Source organism: Empidonax traillii, unplaced genomic scaffold (assembly GCF_003031625.1).
Source record: "Empidonax traillii isolate 1590-97213 ecotype Southwest subspecies unplaced genomic scaffold, ASM303162v1 scaffold448:size1359114, whole genome shotgun sequence".
NCBI classification, from domain to species: domain Eukaryota; kingdom Metazoa; phylum Chordata; class Aves; order Passeriformes; family Tyrannidae; genus Empidonax; species Empidonax traillii.
This window is the reverse complement of record NW_020955641.1, coordinates 214090-231740: the sequence shown is the minus strand read 5'-3', so window position 1 is coordinate 231740 and position 17651 is coordinate 214090. Positions and strand designations below refer to the sequence as shown.

The following is a 17651-nucleotide window of genomic DNA, read 5'->3' as shown; positions in this document are numbered from 1 at the left end:
CCCGCACCGCCCCCCGCGCACCCCCGACCCGCACCCGGACCCGCCGCAGCCGCCCCGCACCGTTCCTGACTGAAACATCCGCCCACTTAACTGGGGAAGCATCCCCGGGGCGGCGAGGAGCGGAGCAAGCCCGGAGCGAGGCGGAGCCCTCTAGGCGTGCAGCATCCCCGAGCCGCTACAGAGCATCCCAGAGCATCGTCGGACCGGTACCGAGCATCCTCGAGGTGGTACAGAGCATTCCGGAGCATCCTCGGACCGGTGCCGAGCATCCCGGGTCGGTGCCGAGCATCCCGGGACAAGACCGCTGCAGAGCAATCTCCGAGCCGGAGACCACCGGGCCGTGCCGGGGACCCTCCGTAGCACTACCGCAGCCGCCGCCCCGGCGGAGCCGCCCCCGCCGTGCGCCCCCGGGCCCCGTCGCGGCCGCCTGCGCCCCGCCCCGCCGCCGCCGCCCGCTCCTCACAATGGGGGCGGCGCGGCGCCGAGCGTAGCGGCGGGCGGAGAGGCGGCGGCGGGCAGGGGGGCGGCAGCGGGCGGGGAGGAGGAGGCGGAGGCGGCGGCGGGGTGCCCGGCCCCAGGATGGTGCAGCGCGGCCCGCGGGGCCGGGGCGCGGAGGCTCGGCGGGAGCCCTGCGCCCCGCTGCCCGCCCGCGACACCGAGCCCGCCTGGTGCAAGACGCCGAGCGGGCACATCAAGCGGCCCATGAACGCCTTCATGGTGTGGTCCCAGCACGAGCGCCGCAAGATCATGGACCAGTGGCCCGACATGCACAACGCCGAGATCTCCAAGCGCCTGGGCCGGCGCTGGCAGCTCCTTCACGACTCCGAGAAGATCCCCTTTGTCAGGGAGGCCGAGCGCCTGCGTCTCAAGCACATGGCCGACTACCCTGACTACAAGTACCGGCCTCGGAAAAAAGGCAAGGTGGGCACCGGCGCAGCCCGCCCGCGGCTCCCGGTGAAGATCAAGCCCTCCGTGCTGGGCCGTGTCTCTGCCAGCCGCAGGCAGCCCGCCAAGCTGCCCACCAGCCCCGACACCCCGCAGGAACCCGCGCCAGAGGTGCCCACTGAGGACTGCCCCGCGGAGCCCGGCACGGCCGCCTGGCACCCGGCACCGGACGGGGAGCACAGCCCCCAAGAGCCCCCGACCCCCCTGAGCCCTGCTGAGCCCTGCCCGGAGCCAGGGGCGTCTCCAGAGAGCGGGTCCCCCTCTCCCATGTCGGCTGGGTCCCCTCCCTCCTCTTTCAGCTCCTCGGATGAGGAGCTGGAGGAAGAGCTGCTAGGGGTCATGCCCGGGCGGGCGCCCGCCAGTGCCACCTGTGGTGCTCTGGACTGGTCTGTCTTCGACAAGGACCACGACCTCTTCCCGCGGGGAGTCTCCTCGCACTTCGAGTTCCCGGACTATTGCACGCCCGAGGTGACAGAGATGATAGCGGGGGACTGGCTCATGTCCAGCATCTCGGACTTGGTCTTTACCTACTGAGTCCCACACTCTGCAGGTAACGCTTGTTTTTATTTTCACCCACAATCAGGTCAGATAAAAAACAAAACAAAACAACCCAGGAAAAAAAAAAAGAACAAAAAAAACAAACAAACCGAAACCAGCTGTTTACATGCAGGAATCAGGTATTTTGCCTTGAAGCTGCTGGAAGGCAGAGACCTTGCTCCCCCCACCCCCCCGGCACACACCCACTCCTCATCCATCCGTCTGTCTGGCCCTCGCCTTGCGCCCGTGGGACGTGTGGCCGCCCACCATGGTTATTTGCCCGTGAAATGCGTCTCATGGGGCTTTCATTGTCACACCCGGCCACTTCCCCCCATGACCCCGGTGCTGCAGGCCATGGCTGCTCCCGGACGCTCCCATTTCTGCCAGCACCGTGTGTCCTCCCTCTCTCCGGGCAGCAGGAGCATCCACGCCACCCTGGCTCTTGGTGCCCGTCCAACTCTCCCCATCCCTTGGGGAATGGCCGATTCCATTTGCTTTTTGACTGCATTTAACGCATGACTTCAATTTTTCTCCTCTTTCTCGTTGTAGCCCTTGGGGAGGGATGCCGAGCCACGCAAAGCCCTCCCTTCCCTATGCTCTGTTTCGTGGGGGATATCCCTGGCTTCTGGGGGTTCGGTGTCCCACAGCACTGTCTCCTTTCCCCGTGGCGCGCGCTCCCCGCCGCTCGCTTTGGGAAGAGTGAAGTTGCACGCACGTGACGCGCACGTGGGCGCGGGAGGCTGTGTTGTTCCTCTCGCCAGGCAGTTGTGCAGGGGAGGCTGTGCCATTGGGGGAGCCCATGCCCGGAGCCACCCCAAAAACTGGTGGGGATGAGCCCTTCCCAAAGGAGCCAGCCCTCATTTTCAGCCTTGGTGCAGGTGCCCGTGCAGGACCTGCTCTGGGCCGGCTCACCTTGGATGGTGGAGAAGAGTCCCAGCGTGCCCAGCTGTGGTGGGTGGTGCTGCTGGGATGGCAGGGAGAGCAGGGAAGGGCAGGGTGGCCAGGAAAGGGCAGCTGTAGGGAAATCTACCTTAAGTAACCACCCAAACAGGGCTGAGAACAGCAGCAGCCGATGCCAGCAGGCGTGTGGGGTGTGGATGATGCTCTGGCGCAGGGCTCCTCCACACAGCACCACGCTGAGTCCCGCTGCTGGCCGAGCTGAGAGCAAGGACATGCCGGCAGGGAAGGTGCTGCTGCTGCAGCAGCTCCTCCAGCTGGGATTTTCTTTGCTTTTCCTAATGGCTCCTTCCTGCGACAGCCGCCTCCTCCCACTGCTGGGAGCACGTGGCTGCAGTGCTGGCTCGGCGGCTGCCGCAGGCTGTGGTTGGGGGGGCAGGGGCTGTGCTCGGGTACAGCGGTGCTGGGTGGGGATGTGGCTGTGGCAGGGGCTGGCAGCGTCCTGAGGAGCTGTACTGGGTTCAGCAGCAGCCGCTGCTTGAAGCAGCCCCTGCAAACCCCCACGGCCCCAATTCCCCAGGGACTCTGGGTATGTTGGAGCCCCTCGGACTCCTCCTGGGCCTTGGGGTGCTGAGGGCAGCAGAACTCCCGCTCCCTGGGGGGCTCTGCCTCCCTGTTTTGGGGCTGCTGGTTCTCCCGGTCACAGGCCATCCAGTGCCTGCCTGTTGCTGTCAGGCCGGATTGAGCTGTGACCAGGTGAAGGACATCCCCCTCCCAGGCCCTGGCATCCCCTAGGGCTGCCTGGGAGCAGGAGACCTGCCTGGCCCTGTTGCTGGAGGTACTGGTGGCCCTGGCTCAGCCGTGGGGATAGGCACTGCAGCGCAGGGAGAGGCGTGTCCCTGGGCCCTTCAACTGGGATGCTCGGTGTCCCCCAGCCCGGTGCCGGGTGGCCTGGGGGTCCCGTCGAGGCCCCCCCGCTGGTCAGCCAGCCATCAGCAGTGTAGATGTGTCGGTGTGTAGCGGTAGCTGTGCGTGTGTGTTGGCAGTAGCCACGGTGTTTCGGTACCCCCGTGCGGTGCCAGCCTGCGGAGCCAGGCGGGTGTCACGCATCAGACACGTGTTCCCTGGATAGAGCGCATCCATCCCCTTCCCTGCCTCCTCCCTCCCAGGCCGTTCCCCACTGGACCCAGACCCACCCCACAAAAGTGGAAAAGCCAAATAAGCGCCGGGACAGCCGTGATTCCGGCAGCCTGCTCCAACCTCACTGCCACCTGGGGGGGGGGTCTGCCTTCCACCCCCCAGGCAGCCCCATGCCAGGAGCACCCGAAGCCCCCTCCCATGTGTGAGCCGGGTTTGGGGTTCCCGTGGGGTCCGGCAGCCCCAGGACTCTCTGACGCACACAGATCTCACCCAGCACCTCGGTGCCTTCTTGGGGTGCACAGCCACCCCACGTCGTGACCAGGGGTTCTCGGGGAGGGTGCTGTGGCTGACAGCCACTTGCCCTCCATCCCCCTCCACGGGGAAGCCAAAGCCCCCAGGTACCAGCAAGGCCTGAGGCCACAGTGAGGGTCTCGCATCACATGTGTGCTTTGCTGACCCTGCAGCTCAGGGCTCAGCACCCATTCTCAGCGGGGACACGGCTCCCGGTGGTCCCCTGTGTGCTGTGCATCGCCCTTGAGATGGGGCGATCCCTCCACAGACTGTCAGGCAAAACGTTTCCTCAGGAGCAGGTTCTGGGTCAGTGCCAGAACCGGAGCCAGCGCCGGGGCCTCCCCCGTCCCGGCTGCAAGCACAACACCATCCGCTTTGTCCCCGTCCCCCCCTCCCCGTTCCCCTTCCTCGAGTCTCGCCGGGCGTGTTTGTCGGGGAGAACCGTCGTGGACAGTGGTGGAATTTCTGTGCCGTGTGGTTGTAGTGCTTAGAGACCCCCCCCAGCGTGCGGCCCCCTCCCGCTGCGCCCCCGCCTCCCCGCTGCCCGGTGCTGGCTGGCATGCGTGTGCGAGCGTGTGTGCGTGCGCGTGCGACATCCCATCATCACTCCAGACAAAGCGAATAATAATAATAATAATAATAATGAATAGTAATAATGATAGTAATAATAAAAATAAACCAAACCTCTCTCAGGAAGCAGCCGCCCCGGCGGCGGCCGAGCGGGCCGGGGGTCCCCGGAGCTGGCGGGGCCCTGGCGCAGCCTGCGGACGGGCGCCAGCGCTCGGGGTCACCTTTGTAGTGTCGTGTTAGTGAAGGGTCCCTGTGTCTGTTGTCTTGGAGAAATAGGATTTTAGCTGAGGGGCAGTCGTGACCCCATCCCGGGGGTGTGACGTGGCCGGCTCTTGCTCTGCGGAACAAAACCTTGGCTAACGGTTATCCTGACTGTTGTGATTATGGAATAAAGTGTGTTGGTCTGCTCCTCACGGCTCTGTCTCCTTCTGTGACAACTCACCCCCCTCACGGGGAAATTTGGGGTTCCCAGGGGTATGGGAGGTCCCCTGTGGGATTCCCAGTGGCCAGGATCCAGCTCCCAGGCATGTCAGCTCACACCCTGAGCCTGGCTTCCCATGGGCTCCCACACCGGGGGGGTTTCACCCTCATCAGTCAGAGTGGGATGGTTGTCCCTGGGAGCAGTGTGAGCATGTGCATACATGAGCACGTATGTGCATGTGCACACACGGCCCCACCCGTGTGTGTGTGTAGGGAGGGGGCAACCCTGACAGCGCCCCCGACTCGGTTCAGCCCAGGAGAAGGGGCTGGGGGGAGACACTGGGGACACAGGGGAGGGAGGGGACCAGGGTCGCTAATCTGGCCCTGCAGGAGGGCCCGGGGGGGAAGGGGGCCAAGGGGTCACGTGCCGCTTGCGTCATGCACTTCCCCCCTCACCCGCAGCTGTTGCCACGGCAACAAGAGGAACCTGGAGCATCCCCGGGTACCGCCAGCCCCTCCCACGGCCCCGACACTGCTGAGGACTGGGCTGTCCCCGGGGGATGGTGAAGTGCGGGGGGTGCCCGTGTTCCAGTGACCCTACAAGTCTGCAGGCTGCACTCACCTGCCTGGGGTGGTGCCCATGCAAGCAGTGATGCTCCAGCATGGGGTGACTTCGGTTGGATCCCTGGGATACAACTCCTGCCCAGGGACACCGCTGGGAGCAAAGACACTGAGAGGCTCCTGCAGCCACGGTCACAGCTCCTGCTGCCATTGCCCTCCTGACCTTACCCAAGCCTGGGACTGTGCAGGGCCAGGTGTTCAGTGCCCGGTGTCCAGTACGGCCTGCACAGGCACACGCACACACTGCCACCTGCCTGGCTCTCACTCGTGTGGCAGTGGCCTCTTGCCAACCCCAAAGGTCCCACATGCCTCTCACTTGCTCCTCCTCCACCACCCCTGCTGCCCAAAGGATGTTCCTCCCAAAGGGTTCCCAGCGCTATTGAGGAATTTGCTCCCGGAGAAGTCACAAGGAACTAAAAGTAACCAGCACGTTGAGTGGCCCCGAGCCATCCGGCCGAGCCCGCTCCCAGGCCGGTGAAGGCGGCTGTGTCAGCCCGGCTCAGCAGAGCATGTCCTGGGAAGTGGCACCATGCCTGGGATCTCCTCCCACAGCCAGGCACCCGGCCCGGGGTGCAGGAGGGGCAGGGAGGTCAAGCTACTTACAGCCCCGTGCTGCTGATGGGGGGGGGACACCCCGGAAAGCGGGTGGCACACGCAAGGCCTGGCGCTGGCCCAGAGGTGAGCGGATGGAAGGAGAGCAGTGACCGGGGCACGCACGCGCCCTTTGGCTCCCCTCCTGCTCCTCTTCCCATGGGGCTGCTGGGTGTGAGGACAGGCAGAGCTGGCCTGGACACCACGGGGAAGGTGCCAGCTCTGGGCCACAGGGTGCCACGAGAGCAGATCTGGCAGCCCCGGCTCAGGGGAGGGCAGGAAGTGTGTTTAGTAACTGTTTATTTTACAGTTTCAGGGTTTGTAGAAATCCGCATTTACAGGGGGTGTGTAAGTCTTTGTACAGAGTGAAGTGAAGCACCCGCAGCGACCATCTCCTCCCAGGCCCTTCCTCCCCCGGGGACAACGCAAGACCTAAAGTGCATCATGGCCAGGGAGTGGAGGGGCTGCAGGGGCTCCCCCCGGGGGGGGTCCAACCATCCCCTCCTTTGGGGTGGTGTATAGAGGGGCCTGGGCCCTCCAGCAGCGCCCCCAGGTCACCACACTCTCCTGCACCACTGGTTTCTAAAGTGCTAAGTGACCCAGCCTGCCATCCTGCTCTAGTGTTTCGGGGGAGAATGCTGAGGGGCCAAGAATGGGCTCTGCCTTCAGCCACGCCAGGAGGAGCCCCATGACCAGCCCTGGCTCTCTCCATGGGCACTGGCACCAGCCAGGAGAGGAAGGAACAGGCCTTGCTGCCCTGTTCGGGCAAGGGCAGATTCACACGCTCCAGATTTCACCTACAGAGAATTGCAAGTTCTGCAAGAGAACTCCTGCTCAGAGCCTCATGGGAACACAGGTCAGGAATGACGACTGCCCACCTGCCCTCTGGCCAGAAAGGCACAGCTCTTCCATGAGCGAGGGCTCACGGGGCAAACCAGAACATACCCAGGGCAGTTATAGGCAAACAGGCTGGGGGGTGGGACAAGGGGGGGTGCTGAGCTTTGCAGGGCATGAGTTCCCTTCTCCATTCCCAAATCCTTAACTCTTCAACCAACACCTCCTTTTCAGGTGTGCAGCCCCTGGGCACGGCACAGATGGCTTTGGGCACAACAGAGCAATGATGGGGAAGCGGGAGGGAGCTGTGAGGGACAGGTAAGGGCACTTGAGGGAGGTTTAGCAGCTCAGGGGAGAGGTAGAGGCATAGAGTGTCTATTGGCTTTGTCTCAGTGGGACACCAAGTTCTCTAGAAGGATTTGCTGCTTAGCTTGGAGGGCAGGGAGTGTTGGGACTGTCAACGGGACTGTGATGCTGACGCCTGATCAACTCGTGGGGGAGGTTTATGACACATTTCCTACTGCAGTGACTTCTGTCCTGTGCAAACGTGTTTCACAAGGTGGAAAAAGCCTTTCTCCATGTTAGTGCCCACTTCCAGAGCTGTTAAACAAGTCTGCAATGTGCATCCACAGTACCACTAACACTTGTGGTGACGTGACCCAGCACATGACAACACACAGCCTTGGCAGGGCGAGCACACTCGTGCCCACCTCACTGACCCCAGGTAAGATCATGGTACTGCCAGCACAGGAGCAGCAGCGTCCAAGAGCTGAGCTAAGGTCTGCTCCTGTCCCCTGCCCTCCTCTCCCATGAAAAGATCAGGCTGCAAAGATGAGGAAGCAAAAAGAGCCAGGGAGCATTACACACTGGAGAGAAGCTCATGGCATGGCGCTGATTGGGGTGTGTGAAAGGTCTGGCTCTACTCAGAGGGTGCCTACAGGACAGGGAAGGGCTGGAGCAGCGGCAAAGCTGAAGGCAGATGGCGGAGCACGCTGGAGCAATGAGGAGCCAAAGGGCTGCCCTGTTCCTCACCAGTGCAACAGCCCTTCAACCCCACACACGCACACAGCCAGGCTAAACCCTGCTGGGACACTCTCTTGCAGGCTCTCACTCCCACCAGTTTTCCCCAGCGGAGAATGCAGGATCATTTCGGCACAGCCCACACGCGGCTCTCCCTCTGTACAGTCACCTGAGCACAGCCTGAACAGCAAGACTCGTCCGTACCTCCGGCTCCTCCCGGGTCGGCGGCAGTGCCTGTCTGCTCACCCCTGCACGGGGAGAGGGGAACAAGGTGAGCACGGCGTGGGGAACCGGGCTGGTTCCCTCAGTCTCTGTCACAAAGGCCAAAAGCGTCACTGGACGCAGCAAGAATAAAAAATAATCTTCAGACAGGTCGTTTCCGGACATGTCCTCCATCAGACATGAGCCCTTCCCGCCAGGGAAGGATGTGGTGACAGGGAAGGCCATTCCTCCGGCTTCAGGGGAAAATCTGCAGTTCAAACTTGGGTGCCCACTCCAGTGCACTCTTCACCACGGCCAGGGCAGCTGCTCCCAGCGCCACCGTCAGCCCCATCACTGCCAGCTTGACAAAGCGGTTGGTCCGAGGCTTTGTCAAGATGGATTTTGTCCGCTCCTCCCCTCGGAGCCGCTCCTCCCCTCGGAGCCGCTCCCTGAAGCGCTGCCTCAACACAGTGTCTGGTCTCTGCTGCACCGATGCCAACTCAAAGTCCTTAAACGTGGAAGCCGCGGTTCTGCAAGAGGAGGAACAGGTTAAGCAGTGTCCCCAGCCTGCCTCAGGGACCAGCCTCTGGCCAGGGAGGAAGATCTCTATGAGGAAGCAAGCCCTGGCCAAGGGGGTGTAGGGAACACGGGGGCTGCCTGGCACTCACCGTTCTGCCTGCTGCTGAGCTGCCTCTTTGGCGAGTTCAGAGGGTGGGAACTGGACAAAAAGATCTCCAGCTTTGCTGATCAGAGACTCGTAAGGAAGGTCCTGTGGGATCTGGGACAGGAGGTGGTGGACAGAGGCCATGTCACACTCGCACTCCAGAACTTCCTGCTGCCTGTGCAGCACGATCTGCAGAGAGGAGTGAGGACAGATGAGGAAATGGGGACAACTCCTTGGCACACGCTGGCACTTGGTTCAGAGCCAGAAGAGAAAAATTTTCACTTCCAGCTGAAAGACCTTCAAGAGGACACATTGCAGTGAAGCATTCACTGGCTGGAAAGAGAAATGCCAAACCCTTCCTTAGACTCTGAGGCCATAGAAAGCCTCTTCCAGGATAGTTGGGTCTGTCTGCTGAGCAGAGCCTGTTATTGGTGGCTCAGAGCCATGGGGAGAACCTTACCAGGGTTCGACTCCATAACTTGCCCTCAGAGATTTGTTTGGATCCCTCATAGGAGGATGGGAAGATGGATGCACTGTGCAGGGCTGCCCCCAGCCAGCCAGGCACGCCAGCACGTGCCCAGAAGTAGGGGCCAGCACACGAAAGCAAAGAAAAACACTGTGCCACGCTGCCTCCATGGCACTGAACTGCCACAGTCTGCTCAGCTGGACACCTCCAGGCTGCTCCAAGCTCCCCTGGATCCCACCTGCCCTCTGCCATCACCAAGAACATCACTTGGGTGCAGGGGTGCAGCTGGGGACAGCACCGGCACTGGGTTTGCCAGCCCCTCTGTGCAGCCCTAAACTCCCACCACCTCAGGACAGCGCAGTTAACCCCTGACCCTTTCCAACACCACCTACCACAGCAGCAAAATAAATGGGCATCAGCGGGTGGCAAGCCAGGAAGAAGTCATATAATCGCACCACGTGCCGGAAGTCGGACAAAACGTGGCCGAACCAGGTGATCAGCCAGCTGAGAGCAAAGATGGTTCCCACCTCGGCACTGCGGGGAGAAAGGGCCGTTAGGTCACCCTGGAAACAAAGGGTTCTGCACTGACTCCTCCCACTCACCTTCCTGCTTCTGCTTCCAGACAACACCTGTGAGTCCCTAATGCAAAACCTGGGAATTATCCCCCAAACTAGCAACGAACTCCACCAAGGTCCCACCAGCCCCACAAAGTGGTTGTGGCACTTTGGACAACACTCTCCCCAAATTTCCCAGCCTTTCCAGTAAAGACTGCAGACCACTGGGATGAAGATGGCACCGCCTGAAAACCCTACATACAGGCAGCACAGGTTTGGGTCTGCTCTGAAATGAAGTGCCACGTGGCTCTGCAGTGTCACCATCAGCTGTGGAACAGTTGTTGACTCCCCGAGGAAGCCACTGTGGTTGTAACCCAAAACTGGTAGGGGAGAGCCAGGAGGCTCTGAGGGAACATCTGTGTACCTCTGCATGAAGTCGTGCACCTCAGGGTTCACCTGGTCTATGATGGGCATCAGGTAATTTAAAATGTGCTTGGTGTTATCCATCGTTGGGTCCATAAAATCCCTGAGGAAAGATTTAAAAGAAGCTTCGTCAAACAACCACGTCAGCGAGCTCTCCCTCCAGGGAGGCAGCAGAAGGTAAATAAATGTAAGTGCAATAAACAGCCTTGATGGCAAGGTGGCCCCCGGCCCCAAGGAATTCTGCCTCTTTGGAACAGCCTCCTTCCTGCTTGGCTGGGACTCACAGGGCTGACCTGCACAGAGAACCCAGATCCAGACCATCACACTGCTGTCAGCTGACAATTCTTACTTTGCTTCAGTGAACACATGAACTGTAAAGCCCTTCCAGCACCCAAAACCTGACTCCCTGCCAGGGAGAGGAGGGAGAATCCCTCCAAACCACACCTCCCAGATGGAAGCTTGCTCTCTTTTCAGTGCCCAAACAGCAGAGACACTGCCCACCTACAGACCACACTGCCCAGGGCTGTGCAAGGATAAGTGGGAGGCACGGTGCTGAGCCAGCCCCCAGGACCTGGAGAGGCCCTGACAGCCACAGAGCCATGAATAATGCATGTGAGTTGGCTTTTCCAGCTCCAAGAGATGCTACAAATTAACTGACAGCCTTCAATTATCCCTTCCCCAGGGCACAGCTCCCTGCAAAGCCATTGTGCTGTCCTGTGGTCAGGCTGCTCTCACAGCACCCCTCTGGGTACAGGCATGACAGGCAACTGTTTTAACCCAGGGCTCTGCCTTCCCAGCTCCCCTTCCAGGCCAGCTCCACCTGCACAGGTGTCCCCACAGCCTGAGGACACGCAGGTGGCTCCTCTCCTGCCGCTGAGTACCTGAGATGATGCGTTGAGAGCTTCTCCACCAGCGCCGTGGCCAGCCTGTCCCCCACCACCAGGAGGAAGGTGACCACGATGTCATGGTAGCCCTGGTAGTAGTGCAGCTGGGGGTTGCGCTTGAGGACGTGCAGGATGATATCGATGAGCTCCTCCTGCAGTCCTTCCCTCTGGTCATCTGGCATCCCTGTGGGGACAGTGCCAGGCAGAGGTGGGACAGCTGTGCCACCCACCAGTGCCTGCCTTGGGAGCGAGGGTGGCTGCGGTGTGCAAGGAGAGCACCCGTGTGTTTGCCAGCCCACCTGATCCCAAGGGATGTGTTGCACAGGAGAGAGGGCAGCAAAACTGGCAGAAAAAAAATATCCCAAGCCCTAATCCTGCCTCCCAAAATTCTGCTGGCCCAGGGGAAGTCAGCCAGTGGTTAAGGTGTTTAATCTTCAGAGCTGCAGGGCCCCTGCCTGCCAGGAAGCCGCCGTGGAGGATGAGAGCAGATTTTACTGGTGTTTGTACAGTGCTGCTGTGAGAAGCAAATTGTGCTGTGCATCCAGCATTGCTGAGGACATTTTAATAATTTTTAATTTCCCAGGAGTTCTAGAAAAAAATTCAGCAGGACCCATTTTCACAGAAACTGTGCCAACTGCATCAGACTGCCAGGCCTCCACCGGCCCAACTTTCTATCAATCCCCTGCTAACAACATGTGTTTAGGGACAGGATGTCACAGGGAAAACATTGTTCCTTCCCTGCACAGCTGCAGCCAGTTTCTGGCAGTCCTTGTCAACAGATAAAATGCCCAAAGGCCAAGCAGAGAGTCCCAGTGGAGATCCTGCAATGACAAAGTTCTCCTTTTCCTCTGCTTCGCTGATGCGGCTAAAAATAGGCAGGAGGCTGCCATTCAAGGGCAAAAAAATCCGTAGGAGCAGAGCCTTCAGGAATCAGGCCTGCACACAACATCCACGCTCGCAAGAGAACCACAGTGAATCAACTGTTTACACAAAATAAAAGTGGCAGAAGGGGGAAGCAGATTCTGGCCAGAAATAACGAGTGCTCTGCACAGAGAGCTGCTGGATTCAATGTTATATAAATAACACAAAAAGGCAACAGCCTCCCACCAGAACTAAACAACTGCAAAACCGTTTTGCTTCTGAATGTTCTATTAAATTTGGTGCAAGAACCTGATTTTCAGGCTGTTTTACAGCAGGAATTGTTCTAAGCACTGACAAACCTGCCTTCCCTGCCCCTGAGCTAGACCGTGGCTAAAATAAACTGAAGCAATGGGCACGTTTCTCCATCTGTCCTAATTTCAGCTGGTGAGTGGGACAGGATCCGTGCAGAATTCATGCAGGATCTGACCCCTCTGTGCTGCAACTGTCTGCTGGTAGCAGCCTGTTGGCAGAGGGGCTCAGCAGGGCAGGGGAGGTGGAACGTTGGAAAAGCCACATCAAAAAACCATCTGTGCAGAGGCAGCTGAGGGAAACTGATGGCTGCAGAAGGGCTCCACTGCAAGCAGCAGCTGCTGTGAGCTCACAAGGAAAAGGCTTTCTAAAAGTCAAGCTTTTGGAGCAATGGAGCCTCCCAGTGAAGCCTGAGCCAGGAGGAGCCCCACGGCATTGATCTTGCCCCCACAGAGTGGGAGGAGCAGAATTCCCCCTCACCTGGCGGGAAGCGGCGCAGGGATCGCCGCACGTCCAGTAACACCTGCTGGTAATCCTTGTTGTCCTCTCGCAGCTCCTTCCCTGCTGAGAGAAACAGGAATAGGATTAACTTTGAGCGGTGCAAAGCAACTGGGAAGAGAGAGGGGTGAGGGAGCCAGGAGGATGAGGCTGCACAAACAACCCCCCAACTTACCACATGTCCCCTTTATCATGTCACACACCAGCCCTGTCCCCACACCTGCACTGCCACATGCTCTGACACCAACAGCAAATGAGACAATTACTTCTTTAAACAACACGTGTTTAAATGCTTGAACTGACAGCACTCCCAGCATTCCCTGGAACATCCCTGCTCCACAGTTTTGCTGTGCAATTCAAAGCGTACTCAGCAGCAGGAAGGGAAATGCACCGTGGAGACCACAATTAATAATTTATTAAATAGAAACAATTCAGAAGAAAACCCCACCCATGGGTAGCTAAGACAGTTAAACCAGAAAAGTTCAGTGAGCCAGCAAATTCTATCTATGCGATCATGTGAAGTTAAACGTTGTCTTCCAGCAGCTCTGGTCACCTCACACCACCCCTAACGTCACCCAGCTCTTGACTGAGGTGAAGGCACGCTTCCAGATGGCCACAGATTTGGGAACAACAACAAAATCTGTCCTGGGGGTGGCAACTGTAAAAGCTACAGGAGCTCCTGCGTTGCTAAGGTTTCAAAACCATGTGGGTATTTCCCCAGGAAGGTCATTTTCCCTGCATCTGCTCCGACCAAGCACCACACCGTGCTTCACGTAACAATCTGCTTCCTGGGAGAGGCACCTCAGGAAAGTTTTGGCCAAGCCAGGGCCCAGCACAACCACCTCTCCGTGGGAACAACACAAAGTAGGCCTGATTCTTCTGCTGCAGGTGAACTCACATGTGCCAGCTAATGCTCAGGGCCACACTGACCGCGTCCACAGTTGATTTCCGCTGCTGTCACTAAAGGTAACAACAAATGTTGTTTTTAGGAAGTCATGTATTTCCAAGCCTGCTGTTTACATACAACACTGCGTTCACGCTGCAGTGAGTGCCCTTTTCACATGAGCTTGCAGGGAAACACACCAGCACACACAGGGAAAAGGCGGGTCAGAAAGCAAGTCCTTCCTCTGGTGACAAAGGTCACCGGGCCGTTCTTCCCAAGCACCCGAGTGTGTTCCGCACCTGGAAGAGGGGGCAGGTCGTCTGTGTTGACACTGAGCAGCTTCGGCCACACTTTGCACCGGATCTCGTCCGTGAGGAGCCCGCCCTCGCTGATCGCCATCCGCCTCAGCGCCGCCACGTCGATGGGGTCACTGTTCAGCGCCTGGTAAATCTCCGCCACCTTTCTTTTCTTCTTAGCATCGAAGTCTGCGGGGAGATCACAGAGATGGGAGCTGACAGGCAGTGCCTGTGCGCGGCGCCGCCGAGCAACAGCCACTCACAGCGATGTCACACACACGAGGGAGATGACACAGGGCAGCTGTCACTGTCACATGCCCTGCCGAGACAGGGGTGGCCCTGGCGGTGACTCTCCAGCTGTGTGTCCCCATCTCTGCAGGCTCAGCATCGGGGGCACCTCACAGGCCACCTGGCACACCCACTGTTTCCCTGTCAACCCCTGTGGAAGGCAAACGCTGCTCCTCCTGACGTGGGAGCCACCAGCACTGCCCAAACGGCCTCAGCTCCCTCCTCCCCAATGGATCACGGCTCCGTGCGGGACAGGGACAGCTCTGCAAAGCCATCCTGCAACTGCTTGCCCTCTGACGTGGCTGCCAGCTCAGGCGTCAAGTGTTTCCTAAGACCAGGACTTAGGGGAGTGTTCTAAAAAGATTAGGAGAGCGCTCCCAAAACCGTGTTCCTACCGACTCCCGGGTGCAGCTGCCCTAAGGAGAAGCCTGAGCATTTCCACTGACAGCAACAGACACAAGAAAGGACACTGTTATACCAGAGCTAACCAGTCACGAGCATGTTGACTTCTCTTCCAACAAACACAAACCTGCCAGCTACCAGCACGCACAGCTTAGCCAGCAGGAAACAATTCCCACTGTTTTGAGGGGCAGGGATGGGGAAGGGGGGTGACACACAAAGCACACGGTGCTGGGGACAGACACACTTACAAGACATGAGAGCGCTGCCCAGGGAGCGAAGAAGGGACGCTATTTCACACCACATGGTGGAATTTGTCACCGCCGCCTCATGTGAGGGAGGAAGGAGAGAGGCGGCTGAGAGCCACCCGATATCCCACACCAGAGGAGTTCCCAGCAAGGAAGGCTCTGCTGAGCAGCTGCGGGGCTGGAGAACAGAATGAGGCCACAAACGCTGCCTCTCTCCAAAAGCTTTTCCCACAGATGCAACGACTCTTAGGCTCCAAAGGGGATTCGCCCGATAAGGGGACGTGTCCAAATAGGGTTTGGGGTGGGAGGAATTAAAAGGATTCCGATGGAGAAACAGCTGTTTCCCAAGGCCGCGCCCTCCCAGCAGCGATCAGGGAGCGCGTTCCTCTGCCCACGTGGCACCTCAGCGCTGCCCCGGCCCTCTCCCTGCGAGATCCCGGCTGGAAGTGCCGCTCTCCGCGGGGTCCGGAGGGTTGCCAGGCTGCTCACGCACGCGGGCGACAAGTAGGTCGAGCAATGGATGCTGTTCCCTCTCAAAGACCCTTTTTAAACGCTTCTTGGATCAAAACAAGCTGTAACAGCCTAAGACAGAGCTCCACCTCCCTCCGAATTCCAAGTTCCTGGTAACATTGAATCTCCTATCGCTCACCCAGCGACTACAGTTTCCTTTTATTTCCTTTCCCGCCCCTTGAGCAAGCAGAGTTATTTGCACAACAGAAGCCAGCTCAGCTCGTCCGGTTCCCTATTCCCAGCCAGTTCCCTACCCCCAGCTGTTCCCGATCCCCTGCCACACACTGGGCTGTCACATCCCGACGCCTCGGGAAGGGGAAGACAAAGCCTACGGGAGACAAAACTCCCGTTCACACACAAAGAACTTGAGGAGTCGTGGGGAGGCAGGAGCAAGTCTTGAGGGCTCCTCTTCTCAGGCTCGCTGACAAATACCCCAACATTTACACTTTCCAAAGGCAGAGCTTCAAGTATTACCAAAAATAAGAAAATGTAGTTCAAAACATGTTTTGTGCAGGCACAAGCCCTTAAGCGGCAGGTTGATAGTTGGAGATGAGGGCGCGCGGTCTTAATTGCCCCAAAACTCAGACTGGTGAATCCCAAACCCGAGTGGGTCTGTCGGTGCTCCTGCAGCCAAAGGTGGGGAGCAGCGCTGCAGGGACCGGGCACCGACACACGGCCCGGCCAGGCCGGGCCGGGCAAGCCCCGGCGCTGCCGCAGAGCCCCCGCTCACTGCCGGGAGCGCCCGGGGACCCTGCTCGGTTCAGGCAGCGCCAGCCGCTCCCGCCCGCCCGAGCCGCGGGCCGGGCCCTTCGCTCGGGCCCCGGATCCCCCGGGACACTCCCGGATCCCCCGAGGCACCCCCGGTTTTCTCGGGACACCCCCGGTTCTCCCGCGGGGGCGGCTCCGAGCGCAGCGCCGGCCCCGCCCCGCCGCCAGGGGGCGCCGCCGCGCCCGCAGGGGGCGCTCCAGCCCCCGCCCCCTCAGTGGAGCCACCGCCCCCCGCCCGCTGGGCCCAGCGCCTACCGTGGCCGCCGACGCCGTTGCGCGGCGGGCTCTGCCGGCCCATGTTCCCGGGCGCTGCGGCGCATTCCGGGCCGGACGCCGGTCCGGGCCGGGGCTCCGCGCTGCCCGCGCCGTCCGGTCCGGTCCTGTCCCGCCCCCGCCCGCTCCCCCCGCCCCCCGCCCGCCGGCGCGCGGGCGGGACGTCACGGCGGGGCACGGCGCAGGCGCGGCGCCTCGAGGCGGGTCTCGCGGGCGGAGGGTGGGGAGGGGGAGCGGCCGCGCATGCGCGGAGAGGAGGGCGCAGCCGGCGCGTGCCCGCCCCCAGTTGCGTGCGCGGGGGTCGTTCGGAACAGAAACAACATAAAGAAACAAACAAAAAACCCCCCCGAAATGCCCCCGCACGGATCAATTCCCAGCGTTGTCCGGGGTGCGTAACGCGGCCCCAGTGGTGCGGCACCCAGGAGCTGCTGCCGCTACATAAAAAGTACCTGTGAACCCCCCCGAGTTCCCTCGGGGCACCCGCAGCGTGGGAACAAGCGCCCACGTGTAAGGGCTTGCCGCGCCCAGAAAGCTCATTCCACACTCGTGCTTCCATGTGGAAGGGGCTGGCAAGCATTGGGGAGCATCAGCCCCCCGAAGTCTCCTCTTCCATCCACCTCATCCTGGTGCAAACCTCCCTCGCTCGGAATAACAGAAGCACTGGGTGAAATGTCCTGTGCAGGTCACAGCCTGGCACAAACAAGCTGTATTTTGTCACACTTGGTGCTTTTATGTTACAGCACATTGAGGTAACAGTCAACACGGTCCGACTTTCACACAATTTTTAGGATATAAAAGACTTGAGTACAACGTATGCCCACTGGATGACATCACGGAGGAGAAAGCTACCCTGGTGTACATGGAAAACCCTGTCTCCCTGCCAGCAATCCTCACAGAGGGGGGCTATGCTCTATGTCCCAGGAGTGGATTTGATCCAGCCCACATGCTCCATCCTAAAATTAACTAAGCAATGTGGAAGTGCGTGGCCATGACCCCCAGAGGAGGGACAGGTGCTGGGGACAGGCAGGAGACACAGGCCAAGGCATCAGCATGTGCTGAGGAATGGGAAGAGCCCCCAACACCCAGGGCAACAACTGCTGCAATGGCTTTGGGATGGGAGGTCACCCAGGACGGGTGACATTGCCCCTGCAGGCACACCAGCCGAGTCCCACAAACAGGTGGCTGGAAAAAAAAGTCACTGAAATCCAATGAATGGCAACACACACAAAAAAACCCTAAGAATTGGTTCATCATCTCATC

General features: G+C 59.9%; 2 protein-coding genes across 5 annotated transcripts; one reads left to right on the top strand and one right to left on the bottom strand.

The window, feature by feature from the left end:
* Nucleotides 1-579: 579 nt before the first annotated feature.
* Nucleotides 580-4789, top strand: SOX12 (SRY-box 12). The gene has a single exon (XM_027895065.1). The coding sequence runs from the start codon at nt 580-582 to the stop codon at nt 1477-1479; it is 900 nt and encodes a 299-aa protein (XP_027750866.1). The 3' UTR covers nt 1480-4789.
* Nucleotides 4790-6295: 1506 nt separating this feature from the next.
* TBC1D20 (TBC1 domain family member 20) lies at nt 6296-16465 on the bottom strand. Of its 4 annotated transcripts, none has more exons than XM_027894996.1 (8): nt 16374-16416; nt 13909-14094; nt 12709-12792; nt 11056-11242; nt 10176-10277; nt 9590-9731; nt 8736-8920; nt 6296-8597 (listed from the first exon to the last, which is right to left on the bottom strand). In XM_027894996.1, exons 1-8 carry the CDS (start codon nt 16414-16416, stop codon nt 8324-8326), a joined length of 1203 nt encoding a protein of 400 aa, XP_027750797.1. In that variant the 3' UTR covers nt 6296-8323. The 4 variants fall into 4 exon arrangements, with proteins under 4 accessions (XP_027750797.1, XP_027750800.1, XP_027750799.1 ...); XM_027894999.1 differs by lacking the exon at nt 16374-16416 and adding an exon at nt 14844-15227 and having other exon boundaries at nt 12709-12789; XM_027894997.1 differs by having other exon boundaries at nt 8324-8597; nt 12709-12789; nt 16374-16465.
* Nucleotides 16466-17651: the final 1186 nt, after the last annotated feature.

Bases quoted from the DNA above. Each gene is read 5' to 3' on its own strand.
- SOX12 (XM_027895065.1), top strand. From the start codon at position 580: ATGGTGCAGCGCGGCCCGCGGGGCCGGGGCGCGGAGGCTCGGCGGGAG.
- TBC1D20 (XM_027894999.1), bottom strand. From the start codon at position 14,898: ATGTGGTGTGAAATAGCGTCCCTTCTTCGCTCCCTGGGCAGCGCTCTC. The intron at 10,278-11,055 runs GTACTCAGCGGC...ATCTTTCCTCAG, and splicing joins CTCTCAACGCATCATCTCAG to GGATTTTATGGACCCAACGA. The intron at 8,598-8,735 runs GTGAGTGCCAGG...CTCCTCTTGCAG, and splicing joins GCTCAGCAGCAGGCAGAACG to AACCGCGGCTTCCACGTTTA.